This window comes from Heloderma suspectum, chromosome 1 (genome assembly GCF_057233095.1).
Source record: "Heloderma suspectum isolate Gila_16-S chromosome 1, 16-S_ref, whole genome shotgun sequence".
Taxonomy (NCBI): Eukaryota; Metazoa; Chordata; class Lepidosauria; order Squamata; family Helodermatidae; genus Heloderma; species Heloderma suspectum.
In genome coordinates, this window is record NC_139458.1 from 327,527,943 (window position 1) to 327,547,022 (window position 19,080).

The 19,080-nt window shown below is 41.3% G+C and overlaps 1 protein-coding gene across 4 annotated transcripts in view; it reads right to left on the reverse strand.

Moving 5' to 3' along the window:
* Positions 1 to 7,394: 7,394 nt before the first annotated feature.
* The window catches only part of CEP85L (centrosomal protein 85L), a 202,986-nt gene continuing 191,300 nt past the window's right edge, over positions 7,395 to 19,080 (reverse strand). For all 4 annotated transcript variants that reach the window (XM_084827392.1, XM_084827391.1, XM_084827390.1 and 1 more), the window contains 3 exons: positions 17,029 to 17,136; positions 14,736 to 14,949; positions 7,395 to 13,372 (listed from right to left, as the gene is read on the reverse strand). In XM_084827392.1, coding sequence (XP_084683518.1) covers positions 13,212 to 13,372; positions 14,736 to 14,949; positions 17,029 to 17,136 — 483 coding nt within the window. In that variant the 3' untranslated portion in view covers positions 7,395 to 13,211. The remainder of the gene's footprint in view (positions 13,373 to 14,735; positions 14,950 to 17,028; positions 17,137 to 19,080) is intronic.

Below are 19,080 nucleotides of genomic sequence, written 5' to 3' on the forward strand. Positions count from 1 at the left end.
TTTGTCCTGCTTCATTTTGTACACCAAGGCCATGCCTGCCTGTTATCCCGGTGATTTCTTGACTTCCTACTTTAGCATTCCAATCCCCTATGATGAAGAGGACATCTTTTTTTGGTGTTAGTTCTAGAAGGTGTTGTAGGTCTTCATAGAACCGATCAACCTCAGCTTCTTCGGCCCACCCCCCAAATGGACACCCACAGAGTGGGAGGTGATGAGAGCATCAGGGCAGCACTCCATTTTATTCTTGTAATCATGATGGTGCTGTGATTTAAGTGAACTTAAAATGCAAATCTGCACATGCTCAGAATATTTTTTAAAATCAGGATTGGCAAACATTTTAACATACAAGGAATGTAGAAGCAGTTGTAAAGCATGGAATGGTGGAGGGGGGGTAGGAAAGTTAGTTGTGTGCTTCATAACTGAAGTAATACACAAGGCCATCTAAAGGTGGCCCCCAAAAGACCATTAAGTCCAGTGTCTAAAATTACCCAACTGCAATGATTGTCGGCCTGGCAAGAAACAGCAGAGCTGATATGCTTGCTGTGTAAAAGCATGGGTGGGAATCAGGGTGGGCGAGGCCGAGCTAGTTATTTTAAAGGGTGGGCCCAGGCTACCTACGTACTGACGCGGTTCAGACAACACACCATGGCTCATCGTAGGTTATTTAACCAATGACAAGTTGCAGCACCTGCAGGTGCCAGGTTGCTTATCCACCCCCACTCGGGGGTTGTTGTGTCATGCAAACCCAGTGAACATGGGTCACATAACCCATAAAACCCATTTGATCAAGTCACCTCCCTTGTAGACCGTGGGAATGCTGTAGACATCATATAGCTCGACTTCAGCAAAGCTTTCGACAAAGTGCCCCATGATATCCTGATGAGCAAACTTGCTCGAAGTGGGCTAGATGAAACAACGATCCGGCGGATCCACAGTTGGCTACAGAATCGGACTCAAAGAGTGCTTATCAATGGGACCTTCTCAAGGTGGGGAGAGGTAACGAGTGGGGTACCGCAGGGCTCAGTCCTGGGCCCAGTGCTCTTCAACATTTTTATTAATGACTTGGAGGAGGAGGTGCAGGGAATGCTGATCAAATTTGCAGATGACACAAAATTGGGAGGGATAGCTAATACTTTGGAAGACAGAAACAAAATTCAAAGTGATCTGGATAGACTGGAGTGCTGGGCAGAAAACAACAGAATGGCATTTAATAGGGACAAATGCCAAGTTCTGCACCTAGGAAAAAGAAACCAAATGCACAGTTACAAGATGGGGGATACGTGGCTCAACCACACTATGAGCGAGAAGGATCTTGGAATTGTCGTCGATCACAAGCTGAATATGAGCCAACAATGTGATGTGGCTGCAAAAAAGGCAAATGCTATTTTGGGCTGCATTCATAGAAGCATCGCTTCCAAATCCCGGGAAGTACTAGTTCCCCTCTACTCAGCACTGGTTAGGCCTCATCTGGAGTACTGTGTCCAGTTCTGGGCACCACACTTTAAGAAGGATGCAGACAAGCTGGAGAGGGTTCAAAGGAGGGCAACAAAGATGATCAGGGGACTGGAAACAAAGCCCTATGAAGAGAGACTGAAAGAACTGGGCATGTTTAGCCTTGAGAAGAGAAGACTGAGGGGAGATATGATAGCACTCTTCAAGTACTTGAAAGGTTGTCACAGAGAAGAAGGCCAGGATCTCTTCTTGATCATCCCAGAGTGCAGGACACGGAATAATGGGCTCAAGTTACAGGAAGCCAGATTCCGGCTGAACATCAGGAAAAACTTCCTGAGTGTCAGAGCAATACGGCAATGGAACCAATTACATGGGGAGGTGGTGGGCTCTCCCACACTGGAGGCCTTTAAGACGAGGCTGGACAGCCATTTGTCAGGGATGCTCTGACTTGGATTCCTGCATTGAGCAGGGGGTTGGACTCGATGGCCTTGTAGGCCCCTTCCAACCCTACTATTCTATGATTCTATGAAAACAGACTGTGGGTTAGGCAACAGTTGTTTAATCCTCACATATCTCATGCTCACCAGGTTCGCACGACACAACAACCCCCAAGTGGGGGGGTTGCATGTTCAAAATGGTGGCTGCACACATAGCATGCGCACCACAGCCTCATTGTGTCTTAAATAACCCACTGTGGGCTGTCATGTCATGCAAACAGCCCCATTATCTTGTGGTCTAGGTATTTAACTTTTTTTACTTTAGGTAAACAGAAAGCAATCAAAATATTTAGAAGTAGACATAGATGATGATAGATAGATAGACAGAGCACATACACACACCCTTTGGGGAAAAAAGGTAGATTCTGGTAAGAATCTGCTCTGTAAAAATATAATTATAAGCAATTAACTAACAACCCTTTATCCTCAGAAGAATGGACAGCTAGGTGCTTTTTGAAGGCACATTGACTAGGCTCAGCAGCTCAAAGAAACTGTTCCAGTAATTCCCTGACTTTTATTCAATCTTTGCCATCTTATAATGGAAGAGTATTTGAAAAAGCTAAAAGGGACCTTAGTGAAAAAATTGCTTTGGACTCATATTTATTGTTACTTTCTTGGAACCTTATGGGTTGAAGTAACAAATCATATGACTTGGATTTTTTGTTACATTTTCTACAATATCTTTTACTTACAAGAAATGTGGGCTCTAGAGTCAAGTCCTCCCTCATTACAAGGATATTGCTCTTATACTATTCCTGCAATTAAAGCGCATTTGCAAGGACAAGCTAATGTAGGTTTACTCACTTTTGTTTCAATACATGCACACACATTCCTCTCCCCCGCCCCCCGCCACTAAATAGACTACAGCAGGCTCCAAAACACCTCAGATTTTTGCAGCGCATTGTACTGGTCTGGATTTTGGTAGACTGAGTTGCCTATGCGCTGAGGGCCTGGAGTGGAATGGGGTGTGTGCCTGGCTGAAGGCCCTAGTTTCAGAGCTACCTAGAATGCCTATGGGGATCCCCTCTCATGTGTTCAGAGCTATGCACTGGGGGATGAGATATATCATGGCAGTTATTGTTTCCTGTGTATACTCCACCTTCTGGTCCAGACCAGAGCCCTTACAGCAGGTGAAAAATACCACAGGCAGAACAATATGACCAGTGGGTGGGTGGGAAATCTGAAGGCAGAGGAGCCTTCTTATCCATAGCCCTCCTGGGCTCAGGACAGAAAGCAGGAGCAGCAGCACTTTTCTCCCCCATCTTTACTGTTAGAATTTTCCTCCCGTTGCTTGCAATGGGAGTGAAATTAAGTATGCCAGATCCAGGGCTGGTGTACACTTCCTCCAGTCCTGGGGGTGGGGGTGTTGGGGGACTGGGAAGGCTGTGGATCCTGCAGACCCAAGGCTTCCCCCGACCCACTTCTGATGCACACACAGCATGGGCCTGTTTGAAAGTCACACTAAGCCACTATGGGTTAATTATATTCAAGCTGTGACCATGGCTTGTCATGCGAACCCAATGCGTGTGGGTTGTTGGCATGGTTAACAAACCACCCCAAACACAAAGGCTGTTCTAGGGTTGTGGGTGGTTTGTTAATCATGCTAACAACTCAGTCTCGCTAGGTTTGCACAACCCGCAGATGCTGCAGCTCATCATGGCTTAAATAAGCCATGATGAGCCTCAATGATCATGTGAACCCAATCCATGTGTTTGCTTCTACCGATGTCTGAGCCCTGGCCTTGGAGAGGTAGGGGGAAGTTTCCACTGTAGTTGGGATGGGATTTGTGAAGTCTGACCTCTCTCTTTGACTGGAGGAGCCGAAACATCCAATTGGAATGCCTGCCCAGAGACCAAAGGATTGTAGCTTCATTAGCAATTGTGTCTCACCATTTACTTCAGTGGGATGCAACTTGAACGCAATCATTCATGCCCTCAATGTTTTTATAATAAAGGTTTTTCTCAACATTTAATCAGGAAGCATTGAGTAGCAGGCAGTCTTTCTGCACTCTTTAACAGTTTAATTAATATACCACAAGTCTTGCTGGACTGACCCATGGGCTTGTTCTTGACTCTAATTAACAGCAGGGTTTTTTTACATAATACTCTGAGGTACTTTATGTTCTCTTTAGAGGTTTTTTTAGTCTAATTTTAAATCCATAACAATCTTCAGTGCAGGAGTAGCAACTAAATCCAGCTTGTGTTTTGGTGACATCTTCTGGATGAAGTAGATGCTGTACAGAACAATTGATACCTTTATTTGTGCCTTCAATTCTTTTTCAATGTTTCTCTGGCCATATTAAGTGTAGGATGGAGTGGGTTCTATCCAGCTACATTTCCATATGGTTGTGGGCTCTAGTACATTTAAATCAGCAGATCAACCATCTAAAGCTTTACTCACAAATTCAAGTTTGCCCCCTGATGTGTACAAAGCACACCACCTATATTGATCTTGGCAGCCTTACAACCTTGCAAATAGATCTTAGACTGCACAGCCAGGCCAGATCTGTCCTTGTGCCATTAAACCTGGCTCCTGGTCACCAATGAACATTGCTTCTATTGATTAGCATTTATGCAATACTTTACAATGTGCTTCACCTGTATTATCTTGGCAACAACCTTGCAGGGTACATAGAAACATGGGAAGCTGCTATACTGACTCAGGCCCTTGGACCATCTAGCCCAGTATTGTTGACACTGACTGGCAGTGGCTCTCCAGTGTTTCAGGCAAAAGTTTTACCAGGTCTATCTTCTGCATACAAAGCATGCACTCTACTTCTGAGCTATGCCCTGCCCCCAACCCCTCAAGGTAGGTCAATATTATTGGCTGAGGCCAAGAGATAACCATTTGCCTGAGGTGACCCAGTTGATTTTATAACTGTGGCAACATTTGAACCAGGAACCTCACAGCTCAGATTTTCAGAACCAACCCAGAGGTGATGTTAAATGCATCTTTGGATTCATGTGCACATTTTTTTTAACGCAGATAGCAGCTGCTGGCAAGGCTGATAATAATCAGAATTGCGGGTGTGGAGGGGAGAGTTTTAAGTATTTTCTATTTTGCTGCAACCCTGATGAAAATCACTCTTTTGAAGCAGCTATTTGCATTGAGAGAAGATCCTCCATTGGCGCCAATGAGAGCTTTCTTCCCAAATGAAATAACACCTTTGGAAGAGCAATTTCCATCAGGGCCACAGCATGGGTAGAAAGGGTAAACGCCCTCTCTCCTCATCCGCTGTGAATGTGATTTTGAACATTATCACACCACCACCACCACCCAGTGGCTGCTCTTTACATTTTTAAAAACAGGCAAACTAACTGCAAAGGTGTATAGTTTGACCCTTGGACACCAACTACACTACACCAGCTTTTAACGTTGGCCCTGGCCCTGCAAGGGAAGACCCTTGTATCCTGCCACTTCTCCCCCATGCCTCACTTCTACTGATGATACCAAGGGGCATTTAGCTAGTAAGAAATAAATGCTATTGATTTGATTACATTAGTAGCTTATCACCATCATTTTACACTACTGGAATATCTCTTTAATCATGTTTTCCAAGACTGGACTCATGGTAGAGATGTGAGATATTCTCCCACATTTTTCCGCCCAGAATGCTTTTAATGGAAGCTGAATAGCTACAGGACCAAAAAAATCTCCTTAAGATATCCACATATTTTTTCATCCTCCCTGCTCCCACCCCAAGTGCTCTGTAACAAACTTAAGGAGGGTGAGAAGCTTTGCTAAGAAACTTGTCAAAAAGAGCAGTGCTTTTCATGAAACTTCTCCACAGGGGAGCCTTCACACCCAAAGGCTTCCCATTTCAGATGTCCAGGCTTACCTGTGGCTGGCAGGGCCAGAGCCAGAAGTTCACACTGACTGGTGAAGCCAGAGATACAGCCCCGTAGTCCCTTCTTACATGCTTTGCCCCTTCATGCAATGAATGCACTGGAAAATAATGCCCTCGTACACTGGAAAAGGGTCCCCTTGCAGACACACATTCTCCTGCAATATATGGCAAAACTCTAAAAGGACTCAACTGAATTTCAGTTCAGACTTGAAAGGTATGATGAACCATCCCTGTGGACACCTCTCTTTTGCAGGCTCCATACTCTACTTCAAACTTTGTGCCATTCATGTTTAGTGATAGAGGATGGAGGTTTTCAAGTGAGGGAGTCTAGTTATCTTCAGCAGTAGCTTTGTGGGGGCACTTTCACGTGAGCCCTTCACTGTTAAAAGCAAGAGGGAAGTCAACTCCTCCTAACTCTTCCATTTCAGAAATGGCCATGTGAACCATTAAAACAACTGGGTGGAAGTGCTTCTGGTGTGAAGTGTGGAGTTCTTGGAATATACTATTTAATACGGTCAAGCTTTAGGACAAGACCACACACCCTAGTCTCTGGGTGTTCTACAGATGCACTGAGGTATAACTTTGAGTCATTCTTCTTAACGCAAATAATTATTGTGGCATCTACAGCATCTCTTAAGGTCTAGTTGTCAGATGTAATGAATGGGTCTGGGGTATTATGCAAAGTGCTGCACTGGTTCTTCCTTGTCAGTGATTATTGAACCCTTGTTTTTTGATCATGGCAAAAAAGATACTACTTGGTGGGCCAGTGGAGTACAACTGATAGACTGAAACACAGCAGCCATGTTTGGACATGCTGTGACTAGTCATGAGTAATTTAACCAACAAGAAGCCAGGGTGCCCATAGGCACCAAGTTGCATATCCAACCGTTGCTTGGGGTTGTCGTGTCGTGTGGACCCGGCCAAGTGTGAGTTATGCGAGGATTGTTTAACCCTTGTATAATCCATGTTTGCACAACAAAACAACCCCTGAGCAGGGCTTGCATATTCAAAATGGCACCCGAATGCAGAGCTGTTGTGTTGTGCAAACAGCCCCACTGAGTGAGAAAGCTACCACTCTAATCTATGTTGTTGGAAGGAGAAGTAAAGTAAGTGTAAGGCATTTAATACTATACTGGAAAGCGATATAGGTATGTTAAATATGTGCATGTTACACATGAAGGAGACTGTAGGTGCTTTCACACAATCATTTCCTTCATTCACAAGATAGCTATCTGGAACTCTGTTTTGTGATTTGGATACAACACATAGCCAACTGTCGGCTTGCCAACCACACTCCGTGAAACACTCTGCTGCAAGGTCACCACAGCACTGTTAGATGGGACAAAGGCCAGATGAATCTCCTCTGATGCTTGATCCAGATCCACTGTGGTGACTCCTCCTATAAGAGTTGCCCTTGCCCATCCACTTCAATAAAGGGAATGACTCCATGCACATATAGGCATCTAGCTCGGGCATAATTTCATTTGACTCATATCCTTTATGTCTCTCCCACTACAGTCTTCCTGCTTTTGTGATGTGTTTTCTACAACTTGCACAACTTTTAGCATAATGACCCATAGAAACAAAGACAATGTCTTGGTTTTGTAACAAAATTTATTTCTGTTCCATAGATACAAATCCAAACATCAAACAGAGTGGAAAAATACTAGTAATTAACAATGAAAACTTTTATCATTTAATAAATAGAACTTTGGCATTCAAAATTGTAGCTTTAAATGCTACTTTAAAAAAAATACAAAGAGAGGCAAGAATGACAGGCCTTAAGACATGAGCCAACCAGTGGCTCTTTAAAAATAAGAAACAACAACACTGAATGCATTTCGATTAAGTCATGACAACTCTATGTACACATGAGGTATTCTGAGTGGTTCAAAAACTGAACCCAATGTTGAAAAACTACCAGTCTAGGAGACTGATCCAGTACATGTTTGCTGTGCTTTTAAAAACAGCCTCCCTTGCCTTTGCCACTGATTATCAATGATATACTATACCTAATATGTACAAAATCAATACATTCTGATTGAATTTCTTGCAAGTTCTACATATACAGAAAAACTGGTAAATAAAAACCAGACTGCCTTTCAAAGGTTGACCAAGAAGAGCTTTTAGAAAATATTTCTATTTGTGAAAGTTGTTTTTCACAAGGCTACAAGCTAAAAAGATTGCGAAGCAGAGGAAACAAAGTGCAACAACTTGTTACTCTTATGGCTTTTACAAATGAGAGATTATTACTTATGCCATAAGCAAAAATAAAAGGCACACAGGTACACCGAAGTGGAATTAAGAATGCTAATGACCTATTGATGTATTTGCAGGGTTCACCTATTTTTAAATATCCACTAGCTTTTCCCAAACTTTCCCTTCAATTTTGAATGAAATGGCATCCAAATCCAGAATATTGTGTCAAATCTATTCCATGCACAGAGCTATCCCTAAATATATAAGTGGATTTAGAGAAGCATTATTGGATGACAAATTTGGTTTTCTGTGACTGAGTGAACTCAGCCCCAGCTTAGGTTTTAGGCAAATGAAAATGTGTACACATCTTGCCTTCCTCTCTTTCCCTCATTCTGGAATCTGGCAAGAAATAATCAATTTCCATTTCCCCCAGAAAAGTGAAAATCATATGTTAATGAAAGGGATAAAAATAACTTTTGAGTCAGATAGCTAGTTGTGTTATTAGGTTAAAAAAAACAACCAAAAATGTTTAGCCAAGGTGGGTGATCATGTCAACCTATTTAAGGAAAATACAAACTTACTGTGCTTCTAAACCTACATATCTAGAGCTGAAGGTTTAATATCCAACCCTAAATACATTTAACTAGGAAGTCTTACTGATTTGGGGCTTACAGTTAGGGCTTATTTCCAAATACGTGTGCAGAGGATTGTTGCCAAGCAGTCCAATGGGGATGTAAAGTTAAGTATGCACAACTAATTTGAACCACGCCTATATACGACATTATACATATTATATGGCATATAAATATTAGCATCAGTCAGATCCAAAAACAACTTTCTAAGCTCCTTTTTGAGATACATTCTTGAATTACAGTAGTTACCATAAAATGCCATCTACATAATTAAAGAAATACAACCTGAAATATGAACATTACTTGTACTAATTTATTCATGTTTTGCTAACAGACAAAACTGTGTAGTTTCCATTAATTATTAATGTATTTTTCAGCCCTTGGGATTGCCTCTTATATCTGTGGGAAAAGGTTGTCATGACTAAATCAGTCTACTAAGTAATGCCATTGTTAACCACTTATCTTAAAAGCTAATACTCGTTAACCACTTCTCATTAAGTATGTTGAATGGGACCATACCCATACATATTAGATGAAAATACCCATGCACATCTTACATAAAACTTAAACCATTTAAAGGCCAGTGTAAACTGATAAGCTCTTTAGCTACTGAAACAGTAGGCCCTGTTTTAAGAAGTTAACCCTAATAAAACAATACTGTGTCTTTATGGCTCATTTAACTTTTGCCCATGTCCTTTCTGTCTTTGGCTACTACCTTCTTTCATTAACTTGACTTGAATGAGGCCGATAAAACCAGTCGCCAGTAAGTCGAAGCATCCTTCCAGATGCAAATTCCTTTCTAAATTGTCCAAATCATGCATGTGAGTGGCTGCAGTTAGTGTCCCTTCATTCAGCACTCATGGATAATCTCATGGTCCCTCTTGCTGCTGTAGGAACCATATTTGTACCTCCAAACAGGTAGTTGGTACTTTGAGCTCTGTCAATATCAATCAACTATGTGGGTGGGATGGCCACTGAATGAAGCGGTCACCCACTTGAACAAGTCATTGGCTGACCATCTGTTTGGTAGGTAGGTCACAATGTCAGAAATGCAAGAGCCCTCTTCAGCCCCTGCCCCCACCCATATGTTCAGTGAATGTGTAAGGGTATGTGTGGGGGTAGTAGGAAGATTACACTCCCCTGTGCTATGCATGTTTGGTCGTAGTGTGAAGGGGTCCAACTTTCGTACAGACTTACATATGTATGCCTTTTCCATGTGAGTGGGAATGCTGGCCAATCAGTATCCACGTCAGTCTCTTGACCACCAAACGTACAGTCTGTGGGCACAGGGCATGGCCCTGACAGTTTCACTGAACATGTGTGGTGGGGATGTCTCCAAAAGGTGCTGTAAAATGTTGGCTTTGTTCTTAGAAAATTTCTCAACATGTTTTAGTTTGTATGTGCATATTCACAAGAATATACATACACATTAAGTTGGAGTAACTATACCCATTATCATTATATAGAGCAATTACTTCTATTACAGAGAGAACTTACTCCATTATTCCCCTTAATGATATAGTTTTAAAAGTAATAAGTCCTCTACAGTATCTTTGGAGGCTTTCTTTGTGCCACAGCTCTCCTGTTTCTACAGCAGAATGTCAACTTCAAAAATCAAGGGCTGTAAAATAGTTTGTCATTGCCACTGAACTTTTAAAAAAGCACTGTTACTTAAAACAGTTCAATTAAACAAATTATAAACTTCTAGAGTGGGAAGAATTTTAACTAAAATAAATAAGTTTGAAAGTATCAGATAAGATATCAACAAAATCCAGGGTAAGGCTGAGAAGCTACCGGGTATCAGGAAGAATGTTTCACAAAAATATTGCATTCTCCTTAAATACCCTCTCCCATTATGGTAATTTGCAGTGGTCCTGCAAAACAAAGTAAAAATAATTACTCATTCAGCATGAGGGCAGGAATTATCCTCACTCTGATTTGACTTCATGATGTGATAATATAGCCAAATCTGATTGGCCATCTGATGACTTGATATTATCATATTGCCTATGTGAGCCCTGAATGTTTGGGCTCGCCTCAGAAAGAAGCCCATGTATAGAACAACAACAACAACAAGAACAAACTGGCACCAAAGCTACAACTTCAGGAAAGCAGCAGGTGTGAACGGTGTGCAAGAAAATAAAGGACAATCAAGAACATTCTACCCCTCCAACTTCGACTGACCCCCTTTGCCCCTAAATTTTTAATGGCCAAAAATTTGGTACAGCCTTATTCCTAAATGCTTTGTAAACCATCACTGTTCTAATTCTTCACTGGATTATCTTCCACAAGTGAAAAAGGAAATGAGCAGACAAAGAAAAGGATTTAAACAATTAATCTGAATCCTACCTTGACTAATTAAGCAACCAAGGGTGCAATCCTATGCATGTTTAGACAGAAAAAATCCTACAACTTCCAGCATTCCCCAGTCTTTTTTTCTCTAAACAGGCATAGGATTGCGCCCTAAAGCCCCTCTCTTGCAACCTATGTAAAAATGAAATTTCTTGCCGTTTCTTTGTCCAAAAACAACTGTTTACAAAAACTAGTTCTTTCTTTGCTCTAGAGTGAATTTGCAGGGCCAAATTATTGGCGAAAGTATCATAAAGATAATGTCACCATAGGATCGAGCAGAGGATACAATGGGAAAACATGTTTTAAAGCATAACATGAAACTCTTATCTCGCAACAGCAAAATAGCATAGCATGTTGAGGAAGTTTCTCTCACTTTGTTTTTTCCTGCTGTGTAAGTAATTTCTGACTATTCAAGCCCTCATCTGAATGGAAACATATTTAACAGCCCAATTCTAAACTTAAGTACCACTCAATTAGATGTAGGTCTTGGTAACTGTGCTTGGGATTGGAGCCTTAGTATTTTAAATGCAAGCCATTTGCTTTATGTTGTAAGGATGGAGGAGCATTCTCATATTTACAAAGTTCAATGTAATACTTACAGATATGCATTTGAAAACACTAAGCAGTAGTTAAGATGAATAGTAAAATAAATTTCCACAGATAGAAGCCAGAACAGTATAACAAGAAACACCTATTTAAATAAATCGCTTTGAAAAAATGACCAGACTTTTTTTTTTTTTACATTAGTACAATCATATACAAATGATACTTAAATGTAACTTACACAAAAGGGGGGGATCAATGTAAAACTGATCTTCTTTTAAAAATGGCTTAGGGAGAGATACCAACATAAGGAAGTGAAAATGGCAACTCATTCAATACACACTGCTCACTTTAAGCAATGACTGTTGGCAAGATCAGTCCAAAATTTTCTGCATATTCAGGTCAGCTGTAATTGCAAATAAGCAAAATGCACCTTATTCCCTCTCCCCCACTTCTCTTTTAAAAGTATGTGTTCCATTTCTTTATATAATTGATTGTCAGAATAAAGTGATGACAGGGTTGGCTTGGCAGAGAGAACGTATATGCTTTAACGCAGCAATACCAGTCTGGCTTATGTGTGGCATAGGCCCAATTTAACTATTCTGAAGCTGTATCCATGGAGGGGCTGTGAGGCCATACGTCATCCCCAACCCCTCACCTCCCAACTTTCTTGTACTCAGCAGGGAGATCTGAAGAGGAACTGTAAGTGCATTCGGCTGAACCCAGTTACAGCACCTAATCCTGGTGCACTCCTACAGTCATTAGCCATCAGTATCTGCTGCTTTCAGGCCTTATGAAGAAAACATGGTTCTTTTTGGCTTTTAATCTTCCCAGGTGCTGGAGTAAGCCCCTGAACAAATTCAAAATGTAAAATAGGTATTGATTACCAAGATGCAATACTCTCCTGCATTTCAGTGGCTTAAAAAAATCATCTCTAGCTCTAATGCACTCAGGTCACAAACAAACTTTACAGAAACCAAAATTTTCAAGCTCATACATTGCAGAAGAGGTTAACAGGATTATGGCTAAATTCTCAGTCTGAACTCCTTAAGCATTATCTGAAACGTGGAAGCTTATTTTCTGTTTTGTCTCTGAAGAACGCTAATGATCACTGACCACTAAGTGCTGGGTAAAATGACACTTCGCAAACCGAGAAGGCAAACATAAGGCATGTGCCAAAACCATCTCAGTGCCTGCCCACAACCAAGTCTTTGTAAGCCTCCATACCACCGTCCATAGTTTTAATGCCTGCAGATGGCCAGGCACTTCAACCACTTTCCCCGATAAGATTAGCAATACTGGTCTTGTACCCCAAAGTTTTGCTGAAGGGAGGAAATGATTCGACAATAACTATAGTGCCTCTTCTGATACTTACATTTTGAATCCAGAAAACAACAAGGATAGTTTTTTTATGGGCTGTAACAGAGGAAACAAAGTCCAACATTTTCAACAGAAACACATTCTTCACAGCTTTGACCTACATTCAGTAGTTCTGAATAAATCAGATTTCTCTTGCAGCACGTACTGTTCTCTTCAACTGATGACTGCTTCACCTGCATGAAATATGCGCAAATGTTTGAAACCCAGGAGTGCATCTTCCAATGTGGCTCCTTAACAGAAACACAAAGGACTAAAACCAGAGCAGCATTTAATAACTTAATTATTGTTGCTGTGAGGCCAAACCTTTTATCACTGTGTAATGCAATTTTCTCCCATGTCCTGAGCATAACAGTCTGATATTATAGTCCTCAATTCATCAATTTCCTTTCGTAACTGACACACCTCTGAGAGTTTCTTTGAGAGAGTTTCCGTGCTGTGGTAATACTCATCTTCAGATGAGCAGTTCATTGCTGTAAGGAAAAATCATAGTGTATTACAGTGAATGGAATCATCATCATCAGTATTGGCCTTTATGCAGATCTTCATTCTACATAATATATGAATCTGATTTTTAGCATTTTTGGAATAAGGGGCACTGTGGGATTTACCCTACTTTTGCAGAGTTGTTTAATTGCATTTATTGAATGTCACTGTCAACCTTTCTCAATGATACGATGTCCCTGTCCCTTCCAGCCAGAGACACACTAGCTTGAAAATAAGAACAAGAAAGAGGTTCATTCAAGAGTTAGATATCCCTCCTGTGAACTGGAATTTACAAACATGTTTTGTTAACTGGCCATGTTTAGTCTGTAATATTTAAGCTAGGCCAGAGATAATTGCTCATATACAGATCCGTCTTTTTTCTCTTATTTTTTATTTTTTGTTTTTCTCCTCTTTTTTAAAATCCCTTCTCTCTAAAATGGGTATGATATATTGTACTTAAATCTTGTTTGAGGGTGTATAGAAATGTGCACACTCATTTATATATCTAGTACAAAGTACATTAGTGATTGCTGTAAGGTTGCTTTTATTATATGATATTATATTAGTGATTTGTTATTATTATTTCTCTTTTTTATTATTATTATTATCATTATTATTATGAAACTGGTTAGTAAGATTTTTAGCTGGTTAAATTGTTAAGCTTTATAATTATATGTTAACTGAAGGGCAATATATGGTTACTGAAAATGAATTGTTGGCCTGCTTCCTTGCTATAAGATTGATGAATGTTCCCAATGTTATAGGTATAATTCTTAAGTAGAATGGGATTTGAAGTTGGTGTGTAATGGATTTTTCTTTCTTTTTCTCCTTTTTGTTACTGCTGTGTCCTCCTAAGAATATTATATTGTTGGGAAACTGTAGTTATTGTTTAGCTTGTTGGTACTGTTTATTTCATTTAAAAAGATAAAAATAGAAGTATTTTTTTAAAAAAGTGTTAGGTATCTCTTTGCATGCTGTCATGACACACTTCCCTGTGGATTCTGGGAACAGGAAAAAGTCTCACAATTCCTGCATTCTTTCGACTGTCTGTATGTGTACTCTATGTCTGTCTATCTATCTAAAATTATTTCTACGCTGCTCTTTATTTTGTTTTGCTGCTAAAACAATGTATGATCTTGGTAAAAAGCAAGTAAAATAATATTGAGGTTGCTAAATGGCAAATTGGAAGACATCTATTTGGTTTTTCTCATGATAACAGGGAAGTATAAATCAGTCCATGGTCTCCTCTTCCTCCCTCGCCACCGGCTCCCTCCCTTGGATTTCACTTGTACAGGTATGTCTTCCCAACATCAAAAGAATACAGCATTTATCTTTAGTCATGTTACTTACATCTGATTCCCAGGAGTAAGGACAGGTTAGGCTCCTTGCCCTGAGCTCTATGGGTAAGAATACTGCAAAGTGCTTTCAAGTCAAACAAACAGTGAGACATTTCCTTAAACAACTGATCAGCAATGGGCAGTTTTTCAGCCACTGGCTGTCTTGACTGTTCTATCTGGTGGATCTGTCCCCGCAAAGATGCATTTTCTTCCACAAGTCTTTGGTTCTTTATTCAAGAGGGAAAAGGAAAGGGAAAAAATGCATCATTTTATTCACTTGTTTTATTTATAAGAAAAACTTTAATAAAAAAATAGGGATGCCAAAATCTACTAGCCCTAATTTTAGTTCGAAGGAATTTCATGTTCAGGGGCAGTATACCTCTGAGTACTAGATGCTGGGGAGAAACAACAGAGCGTGGCATGAACATCATGTCCTGCTTGCGAGCTTCCAGAGGCCTTCGAAGGCTGGATGTGGTGGACTTTGCTTTAATCCAGCAAGGCATGTTTACATTATGGTATATTAGGCCTACTGCCAGAAGACAACTTAGACATATATGCAATCCAACACAGAACAAATCATAGTGATTAACTTATCACAATACACCTTCCCTCCACCACAAACTCCTCACACATTTATAAATATATCAATCAGTAGCATAGGTTCATTCATAAATAAATCTTAAGGAATAATTATGCTTTCAAAAATTAAGACATTGGTGCTTATTCCATATATGACATAGTTAAGAACATGGAAATCCCATCATTTAATAAACCTTAAACAACTGACCCAGATCTAGCAAGTATTATTTGTGCATGGGACCAGATTTTTATATGCACATCTAATTTGTGGATCAAGCCTATGACTGGGATTCAAAGAGCTATTTGATTACACCCAAATACTTAGGCAAGCCAGTGTGATTTTTGACTTTTCCCCCTTGATCAGAAGATACCTCCCCTCAACCCCCAAAACTCATACAATGCTATGTCATAAATTGTTCTTCCCCCACCCCCCTCCCCTCAGTTGCAGAAGCAAATTGTCTTCTAAGCCCAGAAGCATGGGGCACCAGTTTAGGAAACAGAAGTCCAAAGTCTCTTTGAGCATGCACAACTAGCTATACAGTCCTTTAGATCCTGGCCTATATGTGTAAAAACCTCCTACTATTGCATGACCCATAAGGCCCTGTATTCAGCATCCTATGCCAATCCCCTGTCAGGATTGGAATGTGAAGACCAAATCCAGGTATGGTCTTTCCCCTTCAAACTAGAAATTAACACTCCCAAAGCTGGCCATTGGTACACAAGGCATATTATATCCACTTACAGCATGGTGTAAATGAATATTTCTGGGTCGGGTCCAGTGTTTCTTATCTTTTAGGGAAAGTATTGCTTCTCACTCACATGTCATGAAATTATGTAATAATAATAATAATTATAAAGTGCTTTGTTACAATAAAAGAATAACTTGTACATAAAAGAATAACTCAACAATTTAAAATACATAATTACAATGATTCTAGTACAACTTAGAATTTTTGTACTCAAAAATACAATATTATAACAAAAGTCTTAATAACCCAAATACACATAAAAGCCATCAGCATACTTTACTTCAGAAACAACCAACCACTCTCTCCTCCTACTCAAAAAGATAAGTTTTCAAACCTTTCTTAAACACCTCCAAACTTTCAGTTAGCCATAATGGTAGGGGGAGGGAGTTCCACAGCTGCTGGACAAGGTCCTGGAATGCATGATAACGAGACACCGCAATTCGTGAAGTAGAGCGGGTCAGAAGACCCTGGCCCATGGGTCTAGTGGCCTGCTCTGAGACATATCAGGACAAAAGAGAGGATAGATAGGCTGGGTAGTGCAACCTTAGGGCCTTGAAGGCCAGGACCAAAATCTTGTAAAGGGTCCTGGCCTTCAATGGGAGCCAGTGCAAGGCCCTACGATAACAGGTGATATGAACAAAACCGGGAAGGTCCAGAACAGTCCTGACAGCATTGTTCTGAACCAGGATTAAAGGACGAAGAGAGGAAAGAGAGAGGCCAGCTAGAAGACCATTGCAGTAGTCTATACGTGAAACCACTAAGGCCCGAACCAGAATGTCTGCAGTCGCCTGAGACAGGAATCTGTGCATCCGGTGGATATTCATTACGTAGAAATTACAAGTCCTTGCTGTGCTCTCAGTAAAGGAGAGCAATACATCTCACTTCATCCCATCCAACGTTGTGATGTATAAAAAACAAGGAACAAGACGATACACCGTTGGTTAAATTTGATTCAAAGTATGTGATCTCAAAACTTACTTCAAGCAGAGTCTTATGTAACTGCTGTATACTCTTATCCTTTTCTTCAAGTTCATTTTTCTGTTTTTGAATTGTCAGTTTTCCTTGCAAAAATTTATCTTGCATAGACTGGGGGCAGGGGGAGAAGAAGAAATCATCTTAAAACACGTTGTATAAAAAAGCCAATAGCTCAAACACTGCCAGCACTGTATCTGTGACATATACTTACTTGTTTTTGCCTGAAGCTTCTGTTTTCTAGGGGTACTTTAGCCACCTTTATGCTGGCTATAGGCTACCAGTTTCTGGAGCTAAGCAGATCCTTTTGACCAGGACCTACAAGCCAAAAATTGTGAGTGCCAAGTTGCTCACCATTGAGGGCTTGATGGAGGTAAGTGCCTCTGCCCATCTGCAAAGGAAGTCTCCACAACCTTTCCTGTAGAAAAGGCAAGCAGGGAGCATTCTGGCTTCAGCCTATGCTTGGTGAAGGAGCTCTACAGAGGAAGTATCCCCCTGCCTCTCTCTCCTGCAGGAAAGAGAGGTGGAGAGAGTTTGGGCTTGAGCCATTGCTTGGCAGTGGGACTATTAGTCCACTGTTACCAAGCAACTGCTGACACACACTTGCGGGCACACACACACCCCATCCAAGTCTCTATTTCTTGCAGGAAAGCTTCAGCTGCTGCTCAGTGGCAATGGCAGAAGCAGCTTTGTGCCTGCCTCTTTCTTCTGTAGAAAAGGGAGGTGGGAGCATGTGTACTCTGCACAGCAGCCAAGAGGCCCCCAGAGCAGGAGAGGGTCAGGATCTTGCTGATTTGGCCCTACATGGCCAAAGCACTCCAGAGGCCACACAGCTACCAAACCATGCCCAGCTTTCCTCTCAACCTTAGAGCTGAGGAGGGGACAATGATAGCTGCAAAGCTCTTGGGATTATCCCTGCCCACCTCTGCAACTTCAAAGTTGGGAGGAAGGGTTGTCACTCATCACAGGGCAGTGCCATGCTCGCTATGGCGAACATAATTGTTGAAGACTGATTTGGTCAATGTTTGTTCGGAGGGAAAAGAAAGCTACAGATTTTGATAAACTAGGAGATTTTGATAATCTTCTGATTCTAATAATCCTCTTCACAGGAGTATGATCTAGACATCTGGTGGAGCCTTCTCTACAGCATTTCAAATAAGGGTGGGCAACTTGAGGCCCTCCAGATGTTTTGGCCTACATCTTCTATAAGCTGTAGCCACCATAGTCAATGGTGAGAGATGATGGTAGTTGTAGGCCATACATCTGGAGGGCCACAAGTTGCCGACCCCTGATCTAGATGATGGGCAGGGCCTTTGCTTAAGAAATTTGTGAAGGGACAACGTAGACCTTGTTTCAGTATTATAAGGATTTTGAACCAGGTCCTGTGCAGCCACCACAAGGTTACCAGGCCACCCATGTTTGAGGCATCTTGATATTCTGGAGCATTCAGATTATCAGGGATTAAGAGGAGAAACTGAGAGATCTCCTTAGTTGAGCACTGCAGAACATATACATCAGGGATGGGGAATGTGTGGCCCTCCAGATGTTGTTGGACTCCAACTCCCATCATCCCTCACCATTGGGTATGCTGGCTAGTGTTGCTGGGAGTTGCAGTCCACCAACATCTGGAGGGCCACACATTCTCCACCTCTGGAGGGCCACCACTGCAGCCAACTACTGAAGCTCAGACGATATTCCCCCATTGGGAGAGCTCTCCCAAGCTCCCCTTGGAATAACATAAAAGAGATCTGAGTTCTTGTCAATGTGTGACCATGAAAAATGATCCCCTCTCAGCCTGTGACATCTGCTCGTTTCAGAGGTTTCAGAGGCTGCAAGGACAAAAGCTGAGGGTAGGGAGGGAGCCTACCTCCATAGAAGATCCTTAGGGCAAGAGAGTCCTTTGTGATGGCTGTACTTCCCACTCCCATCCCTGATTTTTGCCTTCGCAGTGCTGCCAAAGCAGCCAGTTTAGTCTCGGATACCCCAAAGAGAGTCTCCAAGGTCTGAAAAGGAGATCTACTAGCATTCACTCAAATGCAAGTAGAAATTTCCGCACAA